This window comes from Dipodomys spectabilis, unplaced genomic scaffold, assembly GCF_019054845.1.
Source record: "Dipodomys spectabilis isolate Male_0828 unplaced genomic scaffold, ASM1905484v1 ptg000173l, whole genome shotgun sequence".
NCBI classification, from domain to species: Eukaryota; Metazoa; Chordata; class Mammalia; order Rodentia; family Heteromyidae; genus Dipodomys; species Dipodomys spectabilis.
The window spans coordinates 2,045,350-2,068,385 of record NW_024870850.1 but is presented as its reverse complement, the minus strand read 5'-3'; the positions used below and the strand labels follow the sequence as shown (position 1 = coordinate 2,068,385).

At 39.2% G+C, this 23,036-nt stretch overlaps 2 protein-coding genes across 2 annotated transcripts; both read left to right on the top strand.

The window, feature by feature from the left end:
* The first annotated feature begins 2,831 nt into the window (after positions 1-2,831).
* On the top strand, positions 2,832-3,767 carry LOC122119747 (olfactory receptor 7G2-like). Its single transcript, XM_042693792.1, has one exon. It carries the CDS (start codon positions 2,835-2,837, stop codon positions 3,765-3,767), a length of 933 nt encoding a protein of 310 aa, XP_042549726.1. The 5' UTR covers positions 2,832-2,834.
* A 12,284-nt stretch (positions 3,768-16,051) lies between these two features.
* LOC122119768 (olfactory receptor 7G2-like) lies at positions 16,052-16,993 on the top strand. Its single transcript, XM_042693818.1, has one exon. The coding sequence runs from the start codon at positions 16,055-16,057 to the stop codon at positions 16,991-16,993; it is 939 nt and encodes a 312-aa protein (XP_042549752.1). The 5' UTR covers positions 16,052-16,054.
* The last annotated feature ends 6,043 nt before the right edge of the window (positions 16,994-23,036 follow it).

Genomic DNA, 23,036 nt, shown 5'->3' with positions numbered 1-23,036 from the left:
CCCATTGTAACAATGAGATGTACAAGACACTATGTTGAAAATGAACTTTACAACTTTGGGGGAAGGGAGGGAAAAGTTGGTGAGATGGGGAGGGCAGGGATGGTAGGGGAAAAAAGGAGGGGGTAACAATGCTCCATAGGAAATGTACTCATTATCTGTAAGGGAATGTACAGAAAGTCTGTACAGTATCTTTAAAATAAAAAAAAATAAAAAATTACAAAAATATTCAAAAAATAAAAAAAACTAATCCTTAATAGTGCTGTGTGTATTTGGGATGCTAGAGAATGGGTCCTAAGGCTTTCTGTATGTTAGATAAGAAATTTAACACTTTACCCCTGCCCCAGCTGCAAACAGGCTTTTCTGTAAACAGAGTAGTGGTCTTTGGAATATATGAATTCTTTATTTACATATACTTATATTCATTTATACACATATATGTATATATATTAAGGCCAGCCAGGGCTAAATAGTAAAATCCAGTTCACTCACATTCACACACACACATGCATGTACATACACATACACATATATTGGTGATTTAAGTATTTGAAACTTTTTTTGGACTTTATAGTGTTTATTAGATGCCTACAAGTGGACAGCTCTAATCACAATGCTACCTTGTACCACAGATTCACGACTTTTCTAAAGATTTGTGATTTTTCTGCAACATGGATAACCCAGATTCCTAATTTTCATCTATGAATTGTCATGTGTGTATGTGTACTTATATATGTGTTGGTGCATATAAGTGAAAAATTATCCATGCCAAAATAGAGTTGTTGTTTTTTTCTTGGTAGGTCGTGGGGCTTGAACTTTGGGCTTGGGTGCTGTCCCTGTGCTCTTCAGCTCAAGGTGAGCACTCTACCGTTTGAGCCACAGTGCCACTTCCAGTTTTCTAGTGGTTTTTATTGGAGATAAGAGTCTCATGGACTTTCCTGCTCGGGCTGGCTTTGAACCGCCATACTCAGATCTCAGCTTCTTGAGTAGCTAGGATGACAGGCATGAGCCACCGGCACCTGGCTAAGATATATTGTATTCATAAACTGCTTTCTTAATTGCCAACACCTCTGTATAATTGTCTAATAAAAATAATTTTAAAAAATCCAAATACTTCCTCTTCCAGCCTGGCTCTTTAAGGATCCATGCTGCCCCACAGTCATAGGAGACCCAGAAAGTTCCCTTAATGAGGAACTGTGGATATGAAAACCCCAAGGGCCACAGAGCCTACAAACACTCTCCCCAAACGTGTCTCCATTCAATAGCTTTAATCAGAGCCACAGGCAGAGCCCCGAAGCCTGAGTGGGGAGCAAGCCCCCATTCTACACTGGCAGCCATATGCTTCTCACTCCTTTTGTTCCCCCAAACCATCTTCTCCATCTTGTCCAGGGAACTGAATGCCAGTTATTACTGTGGACCCCCAGGTAATCTGAGATCTCCTACTAGTCTGTTTTGACAAGAGTGACATGTCCTTGTCTATCAGTTCATCCTACACTGCTGTGTGTTGAAGACATGACAATTAGGAGCGGATAACTTGAGCTGTCTACCTAGAAGCTGATTGATGAAAAGTTCCCTGACATTTACAGTTATCTTTTTTTTATTGGGAATATACTGTACAGAGGAGTTACAATTACATGGGCAAGATAGTGAGTACATTTCTTATCAAGCATTGTAGCCTCCTCCTTTGTTTACCCTTCCCATCCCTTCCCATCCTCCCTCCCCCCCCCCCAATCTTACCAGAGATGTTCTGCCTTTAATTTTCCTAAATTTAGTCCCACTTATCGTATCTCTTCTATAATAAACCATACCAGAAATTCTGGAGTTTTTCACAGAAAAGATTGTATCATACTAGAAGTGCAGAATGGCTATTGGGTAAGGAGTTTTATAAAGTAATGGTATATGCATGCTCACTGAGACATGACAAATGATATTGCTGTTTTTGTTTTCTTTTCCTTTTGTCTTGTTTGTTAGTTTGTATTTGAGATGGGAAGGGAAGGCATATAAAAGGTGGAATAAGGATGAACAAATACAACAGTGATACTCACTAGACTATGTGGAAAATGAACTGGATATCTTGGGGGTGGGGATGGATGGGAAAAACCAAGAGAGAGGGAAGGAAGGGGAGATATGAGTCAAAAAGAATTGTACTCATTACTCATTACCTGATTCATGTAACTGTAACCTTTTTTTATTTATTTATTTTTTTTTGTCGGTCATGGGGCTTGAACTCTGGGCCTGGGCGCTGTCCCTCAGCTCCTCAGCTCAAGGCGAGCGCTCTACCACTTGAGCTACAGCGCCACTTCCGGTTTTCTGGCGGTTTATTCGAGATAGGAGTCTCACGGTCTCTCCTGCCCGGGCTGGCTTTGAACCACGATCCTCAGATCTCAGCCTCCTGAGTAGCTAGGATTACAGGCGTGAGCCACCAGCGCCCGGCTGTAACTGTAACCTTTTTGTATATCAACTGTACAATAACAATTTAAAGAAAAAGAAAATTGCTTACTTTATGACTCTACTGGTCAGTAGTTGGTTTCCAGAGACTAGTGGTATATAAAAGAAGAATTTTATAGTATAACATAGCATTTTCTTTTGGGGTGATGGCTATACACCACAATACATGGACTAAATGCCACAGAATTGATTGAGAGTGTTTTCCAAATTTATTGGGGGTAGAAATGCAAATACAAATAATTTTACATAGTTAAAAACTACTATAACCAAATAAGCAAACGTAATTATATTAAAGTTTTAAATTAAAAAAAGGATCCTGGTTCATCTGTTTATTTTTTTCTGATTTGTCACCTCTTTTTTTCCTCCTCCCCCTAAGTTTCCTAAAGAACATGGACTCACATAATCAAACTGCTATCACAGAATTTCTCCTCCTGGGACTGTCTGATGACCCAGACCTGCAGCCCATCCTCTTTGGGCTGTTCCTGTTCCTGTATCTGGTCACAGTGCTCGGAAATCTGCTCATCATCCTGGCTGTCAGCTCCGACTCCCACCTCCACACCCCCATGTACTTCTTCCTCTCCAATCTCTCCTTCACTGACATCTGTTTCAGCACCAGTACCATCCCCAAGATGCTGGTGAACCTCAAGAGACAGAACAAGGCCATCAGTTATGCAGGATGCCTCACTCAGGCCTGCTTCGTGTTAATGTTTGCTGGGTTGGAAAACTTCCTGCTTGCAGCAATGGCCTATGATCGTTATGTGGCCATCTGCCATCCTCTGAGCTACACGGTCATCATGAACCCTTGCCTGTGTGTGGCATTAATCCTAGTCTCCTTGTCCATTAGTGTTGGGGATGCCCTCCTTCATAGTCTGATGATCTTACGTCTGTCCTTCTGCACAGATCTCACCATCCTCCACTTCTTCTGTGAACTTGACCAGGTTCTCAAGCTCTCCTGCTCTGACACCCTGATCAATAACATCCTGGTATACACAGTGACCACTCTATTGGGTGGGGTGCCTCTCATTGGAATTCTTTTCTCTTATATTAAAATTGTCTCCTGTCTTCTGCGAATGCCATCTTCAGCTGGGGGCACATCAAAAGCTTTCTCCACCTGTGGGTCTCACCTCTCTGTAGTCTCCTTGTTCTATGGGACGGCTTTTGGGGTGTACATTAGTTCTGCAGTTATGGACTCATCCAGGATGATTGCAGTGGCTTCACTGATGTACACGGTGGTCCCTCCCATGATGAACCCATTTATCTACAGCCTGAGAAACAGAGATATTAAGGAAGCCTTGAAGAAGTTTATCAGAACATTCACATGACAGGCTTTGGCCCTGGATTTCTAGAATGCCTCAAATGAGAAAGGTCTTGGGTGAGCCAAATAGTGGATTTTCCCCACACTCTAACCTCTTTTTTATTTTTTAGATTTTAAAATGTTATTATAAAGGTGATATACACATACATAGTCAGGTAATGAGTACATTTCTTTCCTCCCTCATTCTCTCCCAGTTTTTCCCTTCCTAACCTCCATCCCCAGCAAGTTGTATAGTTCATTTCCAACTTAGTGTCTAGTGGATTTCACTCCATCATTTCTGTGCTTCCTCTTCCCCTCCCCAAATCAGATGAACTTTTATATAAGACACTGGGTACAGAAATCAAAAACAGTGACAGAGGGAATAAACCAAAGAAAAAAGGAAAGAAGTAAAAAAAGAACTGGAAACAGTGAAATTAAAAAAAAAAAAAACCTCTTGTTTGCCAGGTGCTGGTGGCTCACACCTGTAATCCTAGCTACTCAGAAGGCTGAGATCTGAGGATCATGGATCAAAGCAAGACCAAGCAGGAAAGTCCATGAGACTCTTATCTCCAATTAACCACCAGAAAACCAGAAGTGGCACTGTGGCTCAAATGGTACAGCCTTGAGCTGAAGAGCTCAGGAGCAGCACCCAGGCCCAGAATTCAAGCCCCAGACTGACAAACAAAAACAAAAACAAACCTCTTGTTTCCCTTTCTTGTAGTTCATTTCAATAAGCATCATTTTATATGTTCATATGCACATAGCTATTCAGCACTTGTGATCCTCTCCTAAGAATATCCTCCTTTGTTCTCACTGTGTAAATACTTAACAGTGCTATTTAATTAATCATGTCCAGGTGTTAATTTTTTGCCTTTTACTATCCATTGGGTTTACGTGTAGATTTATAGGCACATTCTAATTATTACAAATTAGGGGATAGAATGGGAGGTGTGGGCGGGGAAATAATTTAAAAAAAACACAACCAAATTAGGGGAGCTATGCAGCTTATGTGTCTTTGGGTCTGGCTTACATAGCTCAGTATAATTTTTTTTCACAAGTCTTTGCATTTCCTTATGGATGCCAAACCCCTATCTCTTAGTTCTCAATGAACAGATATCATAATGGCTCTGGAGGTTTCCACTTCAGTATGAATACCACAGGTGAGGTTTCTGAGTCAGCTTTCTTGGTCAGCTTTCTTAGAAGCAGAATCTGACCATAAATTGTGTGTGTGTGCAGGGGAGGGGTAATGCCTGGTGACAGAAACTCCCCTAAGGGATGTTTAGTGATGCCATTAGGCTAGGAAAAATGAAAGAGGTAAGTAATGCTCTTACCACTGCTAAAGGAATAGCCATGGCTGATGGTTGGTGCCATTTATGAAGCTTCTCAAAGAAATTCTTCCTCATGATATGCTGGACTTTCTCTCCAGAGCTACAGCAATGTAATAGCATTTCAGGTTTATGTGCATCCATCTGAAGCAATTCACCCTAGAATAGGCAGCTATGAATTTTGGTGAACTAGCCCTGAGAGCTAGGGCACGGCTCAGTGATAATATCCAACTAGTCTTGTATGAAATGGGTCTAAATAATTCTTTCCGTATTTGAAAACTATAACCTTACCATCAACTCAGAAAGCCTTGTGTAGCTATCAATACCTCTTTTCCCTTCACCTCCTCCTTACTGGTTTTGAACTCATGGCTTTGCACTTACTAGGCAGAACTTCTGATACTTTAGTCTATTCCCCAAATCAAGACACTTCCTTATCTACCCACCACTGTTCTAGAAATATCTTCTGTTTTGAATTAGCATAGTAATCATATTCTTTCCTAGGACAAACAGTCTAGAAATGTTAGCATTTCATTGGAATTTTCTTATTAATCATGAGGCTCAAACTCTAGATCTGGAGCTATCCCTGAGCTTTTGTGCTCAAGGTTAGTGCTTTACTACTTTGAGCCACAAAGCCACCTCCTATTTTGTGGTGGTTAACTGGAGATAAGAGTCTCACGGACTTTCCTGCCCAGGCTGGCTTTGATCTGTGATCCTCAGATCTCAGCTTCCTGAGTAGCTAGGATTCCTGATGTGAGCCACCAATGCCTGGCTCCGTGCAATTTTTTTAAACCTATGACATGATAGGCACATTTACACATATTTTAATTAATGAAAAGTTGAGGTAACATGAATCATGTGCCTCAGTTTTCTCAAATGATGCACCAGAGACTTCACAAATGTCATGGTATGTTTGGAGTGCATTTTCAATGCTCTGTATTTTGAAATATCCATAATGATATTACATAATTAATGAGGTTTGTTGAAGAAGTTGCCTCTGAATTTACTTATTGTATGTATTGATGATAGACTATAGGAAATGGTTATTTACATTCAATCACATTTTTTTATCCATTTCACCGTATTCAAAAATATTCTTGTGGAAATAAATGTGTTAGAACCTTTTATTTGTGGTTTCTCTTTCCATGATTTAACTATCTAACCAACTACAACCTATAAACACTCCACAGGGATACTCTCAAGAAATTTTAAGATTTTTTTTGAAATGCTTACTTTTTTTGCAATGTTATTAACATAGATTAGTCATATAAGGAGATTTCATTTTAAAATGTGCAAACATATATGCACAATGTACCTTGAAAGCTTCTAATAAACTTAAAGAAGGCATTATTTTCAGGTCCACATTTTTGGTGTGTCCTTGATAAACCTCTGTGTGCCCATTTGGATTTAAGTGAACGGAACATTTATGCTAGATTAAATGACTCCATGGAGCCAGGTGCTGGTGGCTCATGCCTATAAGCCTAGCTACTCAGGGGTCTGATATCTGAACATCATGGTTCAAAGCAAGCACAAGTAGGAAAGTCTTACCTCTAACTATGCAAAATGCCAGAAGTGGAACCATGACTCAAGTGTTAGAGCATTATTAGCCTTGAGTACAAAGGCTCAGGGACAGAGTCCATCCCCTGAGTTCAAGTCCCAGGACTGGCACCAAATTAAAAAGAATTACTCATGGAATCTCACACCTGCAAAAGCTTATACCATCCTTTAGTCTGCTTGCTCAGATATATACACACACACACACACACACACACACACACACACACACACATATATATATACATTTTAATGGTTATAAACAAATCCTTCTCTCTACCCCACAACTCCCTTGTGTGTGACAACCAATATTCCCCATTAGTACAACTGCATTAAATGTATACACTCTTTATGGTATTGAAGTAATTTTTATTCCTCATCTTTTTGGGTGTTTATCATGAAGAGATATTCATGGTGTCAAAAGGTTTTTTGGCATCTATTGAAATGATCCTGTCATGTTTTTCCTGTCTTATCTTTACATGCACCAGTGTATTTATCAATATATGTTGAACCATCCTGGCATTCTTCCAATGAAATGAAATTTGTCATGGTGTACAATCTTCCCCAGTATTTTCTGGAGAATGCTTCTATATATGTTCATCAAAGAAGCTGATCTGTAGTTTGCTTTTTCTTTTTTATATATTTTTTTGTCAGTTGTAGGGTTTGAACACAGGGCCTGGGCACTGTACCTGAGCTCTTCAGCTCAAGGCCAATGCTCTACCAGTTGAGCTACAGCACTACTTCCAGCATTTTCTGTGTATATGGTACTGAGGAATAGAATCCCAGGCTTCATGCATGCTAAGCAAGCAATCTACCACTAGGCCACATTTCCAGTGCTTTTTCTTTCTTTTAAAAAACATATCTTAGCCGGGCGCTGGTGGTTCACGCCTGTAATCCTAGCTACTCAGGAGGCTAAGATCTGAGGATCACGGTTCAAAGCCAGCCCGGGCAGGAGAGACCTGAGACTCCTATCTCCAATAAACCACCAGAAAACTGGAAGTGGCGCTGTAGCTCAAGTGGTAGAGCGCTCGCCTTGAGCTGAAGAGCTGAGGGACAGCGCCCAGGCCCAGAGTTCAAGTCCCACGACCGACAAAAAAAAATAAAAATAAAAAACATATCTTCAACTGATTTTGCAATCAGGGAAATATTTTAGTAGCATTTCCTCCCTTTATACTTCTGAACTACTAATAAATAGTCTGTTAGAATTCAGCCATGAATCTCTCTAGTCTCAGGGCATGTAAATGTTGAAGTTTCTTTATTGTTGCTTAAACTTATTGTGTGTGATATATCTATTTAGGTTCATCCTAGGTAGCCCATATGCACAGATACTTATTCATTTTATCCATTCCTTCAAAATCATTGAGTGTTTAAATACAAGTTTTGCAAATATTTTCATTGGATACTTTTTTCTTTATTTTTTTCTTTAAAAAAATTTATTTATTTATTATTGTGAAAATACCATATAGAGGGATTACAATTACATGGGCAAGATAATCTACATTTCTTATCAAGCATTGCTGCCTCCTCCTTTGTTTCCCCTTCCTATCTCTTCCCAGCTCCCCCAATCCCCCACCAAAATTGTAAAGTTCATTTTTGACATAACAACTTGTATATCTCATTGTTGCAATGGGTCCACCTGTATCCCTATTTAAACAATTTGATTTTTTTCCCTTCTCCTCCACAAATTATACCAACATCAAAGACAATGAAAGCAGGGGTTATACAGTGGGGGACGGACATACAAAGCAACAAAGATATCATCTTATAAATATGTTAGAAACAATCACATGAAAGAAAAAAATTGAATATTTATCTTGCAGTTCATTTCCCTAGCATCAATTTATCTGACCATTTCTGCTTGACTCAGACATATACTAGTTATTGCAAATAAGGGAAATCATGGGGCCTGTGTTTCTTTGGGCCTGGCTTACTTCACTTAATATAATTTTTTTCCAAGTCTTTCCATTTCCTAACAAATGAGGCAATGCCATTTTTTCTGATGGAGGCATAGAATTCCATTGTGTATATATACCACATTTTCTTGATCCATTCATCTACTGAGGGGCATCTGGGTTGGTTCCACATCTTGGCTATGGTAAATAATGCTGTAATAAACATAGTTGTGCTGATAGCTTTAGAATGGCCTTGTTTGTGATCATTTGGGTAAATGCCCAAAAGTGGGATTGCTGGGTCATAGGGGAGCTCTATGTGGAGTCTTTTGAGGAACCTCCATGCTATTTTCCAAAGTGGTTGAACAAGTTTACATTCCTACCAACAATGCCGTAGGGTTCCCTTTTGTCCACATCCCCTCCAGCATCTGTTGTTGTTAGAGTTCTTGATTATAGCCATTCTAACTGGGGTGAGGTGGTATCTCATTGTTGTTTTGATTTGCATTTATTTTATGGCTAGGGAGGTTGAGCATTTCTTCATGTGTCTATTGGCCATCCTTCTTTCCTCTTCAGAGAAGTTTCTCTTTAAGTCTTTAGCCCACTTATTGGGCAGTTGTTTCTTTCTTTTGCCTGTCCTGATGCTTGAACTCAGGGCCTGGACATTGTTCCTGAGCTTCTTTTGCTCAAGGCTAGCACTTTACCACTTGAGCCCACAGCTCTACTTCCAGCTTTTTGGGGGGTGGTTTATTGAAGATAAGACTCTCTTAGAGTTTCTGCCTGGGCTGGCTTTGAACTGCGATCTCAACCTGAGTAGCTAGGATTATAGGCATGAGCCACTGGTGCTCAGCTGTTTTTCTAATTTAAACAGACACTCGTTATACTATCCCAGGAATTTATACAAACAATTGATGCATCTCTGCACAATACAAACTGAATCTACAAGCCTAAATTAGATGTTAAACTTTCTCAAATTTTTTTTGGGGGGATCCGGTCGTGGAGCCTGAACTCTGGGCCTGGGCGTTGTCCTTCAGCTCTTCAGCTCAAGGCTAGTGCTCTACCACTTAGCTCCACTTCTAGCTTTTTTCTTTTTGCTTATGTGGTGCTGAGGAATCAAACCCAGGGCCTCAGGCATGCAAGGCAAGCGCTCTACCACTGAGCTACCTTCCCAGTCCCTCTCACATTTTTACTAGGATAAGGTAAAGAAATACTTGCTGTGGAGGTGCCTCAAAAGACTTCACATAGAGCTCCCCTATGACCCAGCAATCCCACTTTTGGGCATCTACCCTAATGTTTACAAACAAGACCACACTAAAGCTACCAGCACAACTATGTTTATTGCAGCATTATTTACCATAGCTAAGATATGGAACCAATCCAGATGCCCCTCAGTAGATGAATGGATCAAGAAAATGTGGTATATATACACAATGGAATTCTATGCCTCCATCAGAAAGAATGACATTGCCCCATTTGTTAGGAAATGGAAAAACTTGGAAAAAATTATATTAAGTGAAGTAAGCCAGGCCCAAAGAAACGTAGGTCCCATGGTTTCCCTTATTTGTAATATCTAGTATATGTATGAGTCAAGCGGAAAAGGTCAGATAATGTGATGTCAGGAAAATGAACCCTTAGATGTGTATTTTAATGTTTTTTTCTTTCATGCATGTGTTTCTAACACATTTATAAGATTATCTCTTTGTTGCTTTGTATGTCCCTCCCCCACAATATAACCCCTGCTTTCGCTATATTTTATGTCAGTATAACTTGTGGAGGAGATGGGGAAAAACCAGTTGTTTAAGGATACAGGTGGACCTGTTGCAACAATGAGAAGTACAAGTTGTCATGTCCAAAACGAGCATTACAATGTTGGTGCGGGGGGGGGGGGGGGGGGAGGGAAGGGGGGGAAGGAGAAGGATTGGGATTGGGGGGGAGGGGGGAGGCTGGGAAGGGATGTGAAGGGTAAACAAAGGAGGAGGCTGCAATGCTTGGTAAGAAATGTACACATTATCCTGCCCATGTAACTGTAACTCCTCTGTACAGTATGTTCACAAATAAAATTAAATTAAATTTAAAAAAAAAAAGAAATACTTGCACTTGATAACAAAACCAAAATTGATGAGAGAATGCAAGGTATTTTTGGGTTGATTCAAAACATATGAATGAGAGAAGCAGGCTTCCTGTGGTCTCTGGATGGATTAGTGCCAGATCAAATTTTTTCATCTCTCAGGCTCAATCCTTTAGGATTTGTGCTGCCCTATAATCACACAGGAATTCAAAAATTTAGAATCATTAATTAGCAGTTTGGGATATTGAGTCCCGAAGGATCTAAGAGACTGATAACAATCTGCCTGGATCACCACATAGCAGCCATATTGTGGTCCAGAAGCAGTATACCTGGCCCTTGTCTGAGAGATTTCTGCACAGGAGAGTTCTGCTGTCTTTTGGGGATATCTGAAGCAGAACTTCCACTTTTCCTTTTTCATGTTCATGGAAGAATTGCACACGATCCCTTAGTGTGGACACCCAGGTAATCTGAAATATTTTTATTTATATTTTGCCAAGCAATGAGAGGTCTTCATCTATTCATGTGTTTTGTGACATAAGTCCAGCAGAATAAGATCACCCATGAGGCTTGAACTCATGGCCTGGGCGCTGTCCTTGAGCCTTTTTGTGCTCATGTTCAAGGCTAGCACTCTACCACTTGAGCCACAGTACTACTTCTGGGTTTTTCTGAGTACTTTATTGGAGATAATAATCTCATGGACTTTCCTGCCCAGGCTGGCTTCAAACTGCCATCCTCCGACCTAAGGCTCCTGAATAGCTAGGATTGCAAACGTGAGCCACCAATGCCTGGCCCATTTTCCTAATTATCCATCGTTTACATATGTCTTCTCCTTGTGTACCAGTGCCTGAAAAAGCCTTTATTCTGTTAATATCTGACTCTAACCTTATGATACATGATGGAAAGTTTTCCAGATTTTCTTTTTTCTTTTTTTCTAATTGTGAAAATACTATACAGAGGGGTTACAATTACATGAGCAAGGCAATGAGTACATTTCTTATCAAGCTTTGTTGCCTCCTCCTTTGTTTCACCTTCCCATCCCTTCCCATCTCCTGCCCCCTCCCTGCACCAAAGTTGTAAAGTTTGTTTTTTGACATAACGTCTTGTACCTCTCATTGTTGCAATGGGTCCATCTGTATCCCTATTTAAACAATTTGTTTTTTTCCTTCCCCTCCACAAATCAACCAACATCATTATACCAACAGTGAAAACAGAGGTTATACAGTGGGGGAGGGACATAAAAAGCAACAAAGAAATCATCTTATAAATATGTTAGAAACAATAGCAAGAAAGAGAAACCATTTGAGTCCTTATCTTGGGGTTCATTTCTCCTAACATCCAAATGATCACAAACAAGACCATACTAAAGCTACCAGCACAACTATGTTTATTGCAGCATTATTTACCATAGCTAAGATATGGAACCAACCCAGATGCTCCTCAGTAGATAAATGGATCAAGAAAACGTGGTATATATACACAATGGAATTCTATGCCTCCATCAGAAAGAATGACATTGTCCCATTTGTTAGGAAATGGAAAGACTTGGAAAAATATTAAGTGAAGTAAGGCAGACCCAAAGAAACATAGGTCCCATGGTTTCCCTTATTTGCAATAACTAGATTTTCAACAGCAACCTACTCTTGCTCAATGTTGAGCTTTTGAGGATATGTTGAAATTCTCTGTAATTTATTGGTCCATGGAAAAGCCATCAGGCTGCCTTTTTACTTCTGGCTAAAGACCTTAGGATATCTTTTCACAGAACAGATTTTTGGTTAAGATTATTGCCTGATCATGAAACTTTTAGAGAAATCAAGAAATTGATGCAGATTCTCAGGCTATATTCTCCTCTCCTTTATTTCTGTTTTACTTGAGGAGACAGCATCAACTTAGAAGCCCATATCCATGCTCCTCAAATTAGTAAATATTAACATAGTATTCTAGTGGGAGATTTTTTTTCCTTACAATAACAAAGGGAGTCAGGAAAAATGGAGTTTTGTTGTATATATATATAGGTATGTAGATTATTTGTAAAAATGCCTGGGATAGTATAATGAAGGAATGTTAAAAATTAGAAAAACAACCAGCTCATGCTTATAATCCTAGCTACTCAGGAAATCAGAGGATTATGGTTCAAAACCAGCCCAGGCAGAAAAGACTGTGAGATTCTGATCTCTAATGAACTACTCTATCACCCGCTGCCCCCCTTAAAAAAAGCCAGAAGTGGAGCTGTGGCTCAAGTGGTAAGCAACCAGCTTTGAGTGATAAAGCTCAAAGACAGGGCACAGGCTATGAGTTCAAGCTCCACACATGTGCATGCACACACACACACACACACACACACACACACACACACACACACACACACAGATAGCGAGAGAAAAAGACCTGAATTTATATAATCAGTTATTCTCTTCTTCATTTGGTAGAGTCAAGCAGTATCATTTAACTGCTTTCCATACGTTTTTAAAAAATCAGCTGACACATTACACATTTTATCAATGTCTGTGGATATATTTGTGAATGTGTTATGTATTCACTCTGTAATACAATATCCCTCAGTGAGAGAAATGGTTATGTCAGACATTTTGGAATAAAGTCAAGTAGCCAGGCCAAAATAATCAGTCAAAAATTAAGACTAGCATGTAGAAGTAGTATGGAGTTTCCTCAAAAGACTCCACATAAAGCTTCCCTATGACCCAGCAATCCCACTTTTGGGCATTTACCCAAATGATCATAAGCAAGACCATACAAAAGCTACCAGCACAACTATGTTTATTGCAGCATTATTTACTATAGCTAAGATATGGAACCAACCCAGATGCCCCTCAGTAGATGAATGGATCAAGAAAATGTGATATATATATATATATATGTATATGTATATATATATATATATATATATATATATGAATTCTATGCCTCCATCGGGAAGAATGACATTGCCCCATTTGTTAGGAAATGGAAAGACTTGGAGAAAATTATATTAAGTGAAGTAAGCCAGACCCAAAGAAACATAGGTCCCATGGTTTCCCTTATTTGCAATAACTAGTGTATTTTTGGGACAAGTAGAATAGTTCAAAAGCTATATACATATAACCAGATAAGATGAAGTTAAGTGAAATGAACCCCAAGATAGGGACACAAGTGTTTTTTTCTTTCTTGCTATTGTTTCTTATGTATTTATAACATACCATGTGATTTTTTTGTTGCTTTGTATGTCGTTCCCCCACAGTATAACCCCTGTTTTCACTGTATTTGATGTTGGTATAATTTGTGGAGGGGAAGGGAAAAAACAAAATGTTTAAATAGGGATACAGGTTGACCTATTGCAACAATGAGATGTACAAGACACTATGATGAAAAATGAATTTTACAATTTAGGCAGGGAGGGGGAGTGTAGTTGTGGAGGTGGGAGGGAAGGGATAGTAGGGGAAAAACAAAGGAGGAGGCAACAATGCTTGATAAGAAATGTACTCATTACATTGCTCATGTACAGTATTTCACAATAAAAAGTTATTAAAAGGGAAAAAATAAAATATGGTCTAGTGTAAATAGTTTAAAAATACAACCAAGAGAGCCGGGCGCTGGTGGCTCACGCCTGTAATCCTAGCTACTCAGGAGGCTGAGATCTGAGGATCGCGGTTCAAAGCCAGCCCGGGCAGGAAAGACCGTCAGACTCCTATCTCCAATAAAACCACCAGAAAACTGGAAGTGGCACTGTAGCTCAAGTGGTAGAGCACTAGCCTTGAGCTGAAGAGCTGAGGGACAGCGCCCAGGCCCAGAGTTCAAGCCCCATGACCGACAAAAAAAAAAAAAATACAACCAAGAGAATAAAATAATTTAGTAAACTTACTTGAGGACATGAAATTTCATTGAAATACTGAATAAAACCTCTAGTGAGGGTTTCCCTTTCTTTAGAGAAAGGGAAATATAAAATCCTTATGTGTCTGATGATATGGAGAAGTTTCTATTTTTTTCATTTTCTTAGCATTATCTAACACAAATGTGGCACCCTATGTAAATTTTTCTTAAAGTTAAACCTTTAATATTCATATTTATTATCTCCACTATTTCTATTAGCATAGATTAGGTGTAAAGGGGGCTTCATTTTGATACCTCCTATCTGCATCCAATGTACCTTGATCGGACTCACCTCTTCCCTTCCCCTTCTCCTGTTCCTCTTCCTTTAACTTAAACCAATCAAAACATTCTTCATTAAATGATTACTCATAGATATAAGGTCTTCATTGTTTTGACAGTAATTTCTAGCTTATTTTTATAAATTAATATTTTATTATTTCTGTTACTTTTAAGCTAATTAAAATTTTTGTATAATGCAGATTTACTCCATTGTTTTATTTATTCAATTATTTTATTTTATTTCTTTTTTCTACTCTCTTTGAGTTTATTGATTAATAAGGGGTTATAGTTCATAAGACAATTTAGGAAATAAATACACCTCCTCTTTGCCCAACCTCCCAGAAAAAAACCCAAACCAAAACCAAACACCACCACTCTCACCACTGCCAGCAACAATGACAACAACAAAAACCCACTGTGTTTCCATTTCTGTCTAGGATAGTTTTGAAATCTTACAGGTCTCAGCCTCCTAAGTAGCTAGGATTACAGGTGTAAGCCACTGGTTCTAGACTACTGTTAATTTATTGTAAGCACATTTTTTTTTACTTTACTTTCATAGGTTTATTTTATGTTTATGTTGCTAAATCTAGGTCAGATTTATTTTACTGCTACTATTATTGATATTATTTTATTTATTATATTATATATTCTGTATATTATTATATTATTTGTTTATATTATTTATATTTATTGTATTATTTAGGTTATATTTATATTATTGTATTATTTATTTTTATTTATATTATAAGCATATGGGAGAAAACCATGGCATTGATCTATAGAAAGGGATAGATATAAAGTAATAAAGATACAGAAAAACTGGGAGAAGAGAGAGAAGGGCCTAGAAATATCAGGCAAACAACAACAATAAAATTGGTAAAAAGAAAAAGAGAAAATGAAGATGCAGAAAACAAAATAATTCAATGTATATCCTACAAAATTAGGAAGAATGAGAGATGGGGTGGTTGGGTTGGGAGTGATGAGTGAAAGTGTTTTTGAAAGGGTTCACACTGAGCAAGATGCGTTGTATTTATAAATTGCATTGTTAAATGGCAACTCCTTTGTACAACTACTTAAAGATAGTAAGCTTGTAATCTATATTTTAAAAGATTAAAAAATTGGGCAAAATTAACTTAAAAGCGTAGACACTAATCAAGATGTGTTGCACTCTTAAGCAGACATGTTGAATTGGACGCCCTTTGTACAAATATATAACAAGACAATACCAAGGTAGAAATAAAAGCACAGTAGGTATATGTTTTACTACCATGAGAGACCTTTGTTCATCCATTTTCCATCCCATCACCTGTGTTTCCCCCACCCCCTAATCAGTCTCCTAAACAATATGGAAGCAATAAACCGAACGGGTGTAGCAGAATTCCTCCTCCTGGGTCTCACGGAAGATGGAGAACTTCAGCCCATCCTCTATGGAGTGTTCCTGTCCATCTATCTTGTCACCGTGATGGGGAATCTGCTCATCATCTTGGCCATCAATGCAGACCCTCACCTCCACACCCCCATGTACTCCTTCCTGTCTAAACTGTCCCTGGCTGACATCAGCATCAGCTCAAGCACGGTCCCCAAGATGCTGGCGAACATCCATACACAGGACCAAAGCATCACATATACAGGCTGCTTGGCACAGGCCTGCTTCGTCTTGTTTTTTGCTGGCCTGGAAAACTGTCTCTTGGCAGCCATGGCCTATGACCGTTACGTGGCCATCTGCCATCCCTTGAGTTACACGGTCATCATGAACCCTCGTCTTTGTGGCCTGCTGACTCTCTTGTCTCTGCTCAGTAGTATTGTAAATGCCCTACTCCTTAGTTTGATGGCGTTGCGTCTGTCCTTCTGCAAAGACCTGGGGATCCCCCACTTCTTCTGTGAACTCGCTCTGGTCATCAAGCTGGCCTGTTCAGACACCTTTATACACAATGTACTGATATACCTGGCAGCTTTAGTGTTTGGTGGCATTCCTTTCTCTGGAATCCTATTCTCTTACATTCAGATCATCTCTTCTGTGTTGATCAAGCCATCCATGCAAGGCAAGTACAAAGCCTTTTCCACATGTGGGTCTCACTTGGTCATGGTCTCCTTGTTCTATGGGACAGGTTTGGGGGTGTACATCAGTTCTGCAGTGACCAACCCTCCCAGGAAGACTGCCATGGCCTCTGTAATGTACTCAGTGGTCACACCCATGCTGAACCCCTTCATTTACAGCCTGAGGAACAGGGACATGAAAGAGGCCTTGAGGAAGCTCATCAGGAGGACAGCTTCCCTACTCTAAGGCATCGCTGACTTTGTACTTAGGGTTTCTGCAATAAGCCGCAGCAGAAAGATTCCTCGTGAGCCAGAATTACTGACCCTTTCTTATATGAAGAACAGATGATGTCAAAGTTAAATATATTGCATCATATATTTCTTTCTTTTCTGGTTAGAATATTGATGTTTCCACCACTCTGACTATGATATCTTGGTGCAGGTCATAAAATGAGAGGCTACTCTGTAGGCTCTAGTTTGAATGATGCATATGTATATACATATGTATCTGCATACATATACACACATGTATAACTAGAGATATAGACATATTTGTTGACAATAACAATTATGCATTCTTTTTGTACCAGTATTGGAGCTTGAAATCAGGGCCTGGGCACTGTCCCTTAGATTTTTTTTCACTCAAGGCTGGCAATCTACCACGTGAGCCACACCTCTTCTTGTATCTTTTTGCTGGTTAATTAGAGATGAGTCTTGAGTTTTTTTCTGCCTGGGATGGCTTTGAACCATGATCCTCAGATCTCAGCCTCCTGAGTAGCTAGAATTACTGGTGTGAGATACCCAGCCCAGGGTTGAAATAAAAAGTTTTAAAGATAGGCTATGGTTGAGTTATACTCTTTATGGGGTAGAATGAGACATTTCAATACATGTATGGCGTGCATAGTGATCTGATAAGTTTAAGTTGCAAATCCATCTCCTCAGAAATTTATTATTTCTTTTCATAGAGAGCCTTAAAAATCTTATTTAACTGGGTGCCAGGGGCCCATGTATATAATTGTAGCTCCTGGATGGAGTTGCGATCTGGGGATAGTGGTTTGCAATTAGCTTTGGCAGACATGTCTACAAGCTTCCGTCTCCAATAACAAAGTGCCAGGCTGGAGGCAAGGCTGAAGTTGTAGAACACCAGCTGTGTAATAGTCAACCATAGTTAGTTCACAATATAATGTGGACCATTAGAAGTTATTCATCCACTGCCCTTACCTTGTACCAATTAAACATCTGTGGTTTTGTCCAGGCTCATATTTGATGCTATGTTCTCTTCATCACTAAGATGGTTGCTTGCTCTCACATCAAAATGACAAATGTGTGCTTATTTTGCAATTTTGTTCTTTTCTTTTTTTGCTGAACCTAATACTCCCTGTCCCATGTCATCCACATTGCTCTAAAGTGGTAGAATTTCAGTCTTTTCATGACAGAGTATTCCATGGACTACACACACAGTGATGAAACACACACACACACACACACACACCACCACCACCACCACCACCACCACCACCACCACCACCACCACCACCACCACCACCACCACTATCACCACCATATTTTCTTTGCCTATTTTTCCAGTTCCTCAGGTTGATTTCTGTCTTGTCTATTATGAGTAAGAGTGGAATATGCAATGGTACTTTAGACATATTTTGTGTATACTGATTTCATCCCCTCTGGTTTCATACTCTGATATTACATGGTAACTCCATTGATGACTTTGTGAGGAAGCACCATACTGTTTTCAATAATGCTATCACTAACTGCAACCATAGAACAACACGGTGATGGGATACCAAGCAAAGAATGGAGAAATGAGAGGGATAGGAAAGTTAGGGGCCAGGGGATGCAAAAGCTCATTGACCGCTTCTGAGGCTGAAGGTCCCACTTGTGAGATGGCTATAAGTATGTGCACAAGATAGGGTATCAATATATCTTATGATTACAACCATTAGCATGAGGTATAGTTGGTATATGTAGTGATAATTGACTACCTTATTGTCAGGGAGCAGAAGGGAGCATTAAACGTTTCAACTGCAACAGACATCCATCCATCTTATCTCCAAGGTCTCAAGCTTTTAGTGTTCAAACAGCTCTAATTTAAACACACTTAGGGGAAGAACTTAGACCTCTGCCCTGCCTTGACTGTTTGACCTTTCCTGGGCATAGCTCTTGGCCTTCTGAATGCTGTCAGACATGGCATTCTGATCTCTTAACCCTTTCCATGTCTCAAAGTTTCATTTCAAAGTTCCTTACAAAATGCAAGGAGGAATTTACATTCCTTTTTGCCAAGAGTCCTGCTTTCTCTTCATGCTTCACAAGCATTGTTATTTTTGCGTGTGGTATTGGAAGATCACCATTCTTTATGTGAGATCATATATCTTGATATGATTTTGATGCAAAATTCTCTGATTATAGTGACCATGAATATTTCTTCTTTACATTAAACTTTTTTTTAAAGCTATTCCTGGGGCTTGAATTCAGGTCCTGGATATTGTCCCTGAGCTCTTTTTCTCAAGGCTCGTGCTGTACCATTCTGAGCCATAGTGCCACTTTTGGCCTTTAGTGGTTCACTAAAGATAAGAGTCTTGTGGATTTACCATCCTTGGCTCGGTTTGAGTCATGATTCTCAGATCTCAGCCTGATGAGTAGCTAGAATTAAAGGTATGACCACTGGCTCCTGGCTATATTAAACTTAAGAAAACATTAAGAGGGCATAATAGACAGGTGAATCTGACTAAATTATAATATATGCATATGAAAATTACAGCAAGATTCCACTCTGTATAATTAGTATATGCTAAAAATTAACAAAAGTAAAATAGGTGTTGTTAGGGGAGTGGGTGCCAGGTAATGGGGAAAGTGAATGGAGAAGATGTAAAAGGATGAATGTGATCAAAATATATTATATGCATGTATGGAAGTACAGCGATGAAATCTATTGAAATTGGTTAAAGAAGGGCGAGAGGTAATGAGAGATGGAGACAGAGGGGCTGAGTTTGGGGTACCTTGTACATCTTATGGAAATGTCACAATGACTGCCCATTGTACAAATAATATATGTTAATAAAAGCCTCAGAAAAAGGAAACAGTAGGTTCAGTTATCTATTTTCATACAGGTTATGTAGAATAGAATTTTTAAAGTTATATTTGCCCCTCCTCATTTTTCCCTTCTCCCCTGTACCCTTCTGTTGGTTTCCTCAACAATCTCTGATAACGTTCAGATTCAACTTGATTCTTCATATGAGAGAAAACATGCAGTGTTTGCTTTTTGCACCAGGATTGCTCCACTTAGCATCACTAATCTACAGTTTCATCATTTTCCTTTTTTTGGTGCATTTTTATTGTAAAAATACTGTACAGAGGGGTTACAGTTATATGAGCAAGATAATGAGTACATTTCCTATGGAGCATCATTACCTCCTCCTTTGTTTTCTCCCTACCATTCCTTCCTTCCCTCCTCCACAGCTATCCCCCAAACCCGCTGAAGTTGTAAAGTTTGCCCTCAACATAGTGCCTTGTACATTTCGTTGTTACAATGGGTCAACCTGTATCCCTACTTAAGCATTTTGTTTTTTCCCTTCCCCTTCCTAAATTAGAAAAGTGTATATACAAGATGCAGGGCACTGATATCAAATACAGTGAAAACGGGTTACACCGTGGGGGAGGAACGTATAAAGAAACAAAAAAATTACATGGTACATTATAAATACTTTAGAAACAATAGCAAGAAAGCAAAAAATATTTGTGTCCCTATGTTGGGGCTCATTTCATTTAACATCATACTTATATGGTCATATGTAATAGCTTTTGAACTTTTCTGCTTGTAGGACGTGTACTAGTTATTGCAAATAAGAGAAACCATGGGACTTATGTTTCTTTGGGCCTGGCTTACTTCACTCAATATATTTTTTTCCAAGTCTTTCCATTTCTTAACAAATGGGACAATGTCAGACACTCTGAAAAAATTACAGGAAAGAATAGGAGAAACCCTAGGTCTCCTTGGCACAGGCCGAAATTTTTTTAATAGAGACCCAGAAACACAACAAATCAAAGAAAGGCTGGACAAATGGGATTGCATGAAATTGCAGAGCTTTTGCATGGCAAAGGACTAGCAAGATCAATAGAAAGCCCATGGATTGGGAGAAGATCTTCACTAGCTATACAACAGACAAGAGTTTCATATCTAAAATATATCTGGAATTCAGAAACGTAAATCCCCCAACTACAAATTCTCAAAGAAACTACTGCCCAATAAATAACTGGACTAAAGGCTTAAAGAGAAACTTCTCTGAAGAGGAAAGAAAGATGGCCAATAGACACATGAAGAAATTCTCAACTTCCCTAGCCATAAAAGAAATGCAAATCAAAACAACATTGAGATACCACCTCACCCCAGTTAGAATGGCTATAATCAAAAACTCTAATAACAACAGATGCTGGAGGGGATGTGGACAGAAGGGAACCTTACTGCATTGTTGGTGGGAGTGTAAACTTGTTCAACCACTTTGGAGAATAGTATGGAGGTTCCTCAAAAGACTCCACATAGAGCTCCCCTATGACCCAACAATCCCACTTTTAGGCATTTACCCAAATGTTCAGAAACAAGACCATACTAAACCTACCAGCACAACTATTTATTGCAGTATTATTTACCATAGCTAAGATATGGAACCAATCCAGATGCCCCTAAGGAGATGAATGGATCAAGAACATGTGGTATACATATACACAATGGAATTCTATGCCTCCATCAGTAAGAATGACATTGCCCCATTTGTTAGGAAATGGAAAGACTGGAAAAAATTATATTAAGTGAAGTAAGCCAGGCCCAAAGAAACATAGGTTCCATGGTTTCCTTTATTTGCAGTTACTTGTATATGTCTTAGATAAGCAGAAATGGTCAGAAAAGTTGATGTTAGGTGAAATGAACCCCCAGATATGGACTCAAATGTTTTTTTTTCTTTCTTGCAGTTGTTTCTAACATGTTTATAAGATGATTCTTTGTTGCTTTGTATGTCCTTCCCCCACAGTATAACCCCTGTTTTCACTGTATCTGAAATTGGTATTGTGGAGGGGAAAGGAAAAAAACAAATTGTTTAAATAGGTATACAAGTGGACCCATTGCAACAATGAGATGTACAAGACGTTAGGTTGAAAAGCTAACTTCACAATTTTGGCCGGGGTGGGGGGAAGTGAATAGGGGAAGAGGGGAAAGGATGAGTAGGGGAAATAAAGGAGGAGGCAACAAAGCTTGATAAGAAACCTACTCATTACCTTGCCCATGTAATTGTAACCCTTCTGTAGGGTATTTTTACAATAAAAAGTAAGTGATGTATATTGAAATGAACATACCTCTTTAAACAATCAGTAACAATCTTGTTAGAAAAGATTTTTCTTTCCCTCCTACATTTTTTTTTGTTGGTCATGCGGCCTGAAGTCTGGGTGCAGGCACCGCCCTGAGCTCTTCAGCTCAAGGTTAGTACTCTACCACTTGAGCCACAACACCACTTCCAGCTTTTTCTGCTTATGTGGTGCTGAGGAATAGAACCCAGGGCCTCATATATACAGGGTAAGCACTCTAACACTGAGCCACCTTCCCATCCCTCCTCCTACATTTTTTAAAGAAGAAATGTGATGTATATTTTCTCATACCCAATGCATGATTGTGAACAACTGTACTAAAATACACATCCAACACTACAGCACGGGGTAGAGTGTGTTCATTTCCCTGAAATATCACTATTCTCCAGAGACATTGAAGTCTCTGCATGGAATTTGGTTCTAACATATGTTGACAAGCAGAAAACAGAGGGATGCTTTTGATATTGATTTGTTTGTGATACAGAAAAATTTCCTCTATTTCCAAATGTTCTCAACCCAGTACATCATGTTTGAATGTAAAGTTTTATATTGCAAAAGTAAAACGCAATTTCAGCCTTCATCATAAATTATTGACATGTAATTGCTTGTTTTAGGAAAATTATTGCTTTCTCAGGCAATAGTAAATGGCTGTATTTCTGGAGGCCTTTACACATGGAATTCTTCTTAAAACACGCCAATATCAACCACCAAAGTTCTGTGGCAGTAATGGACACTGTGTGTGTGAATCGAACCTCAGAGTATGATGCTCTCAGAACTTTAGTTGACATCTCACAGGACATGGCATCCTCTGAGGCGATCAGTTGCATCCTCCCAAATGCCTTTCATGGAAATAGTTTCATGACACAGATGTTGAACCAACAATTTTCCAAGATAACTCCATCTCTGGGGCCTCACTCTGT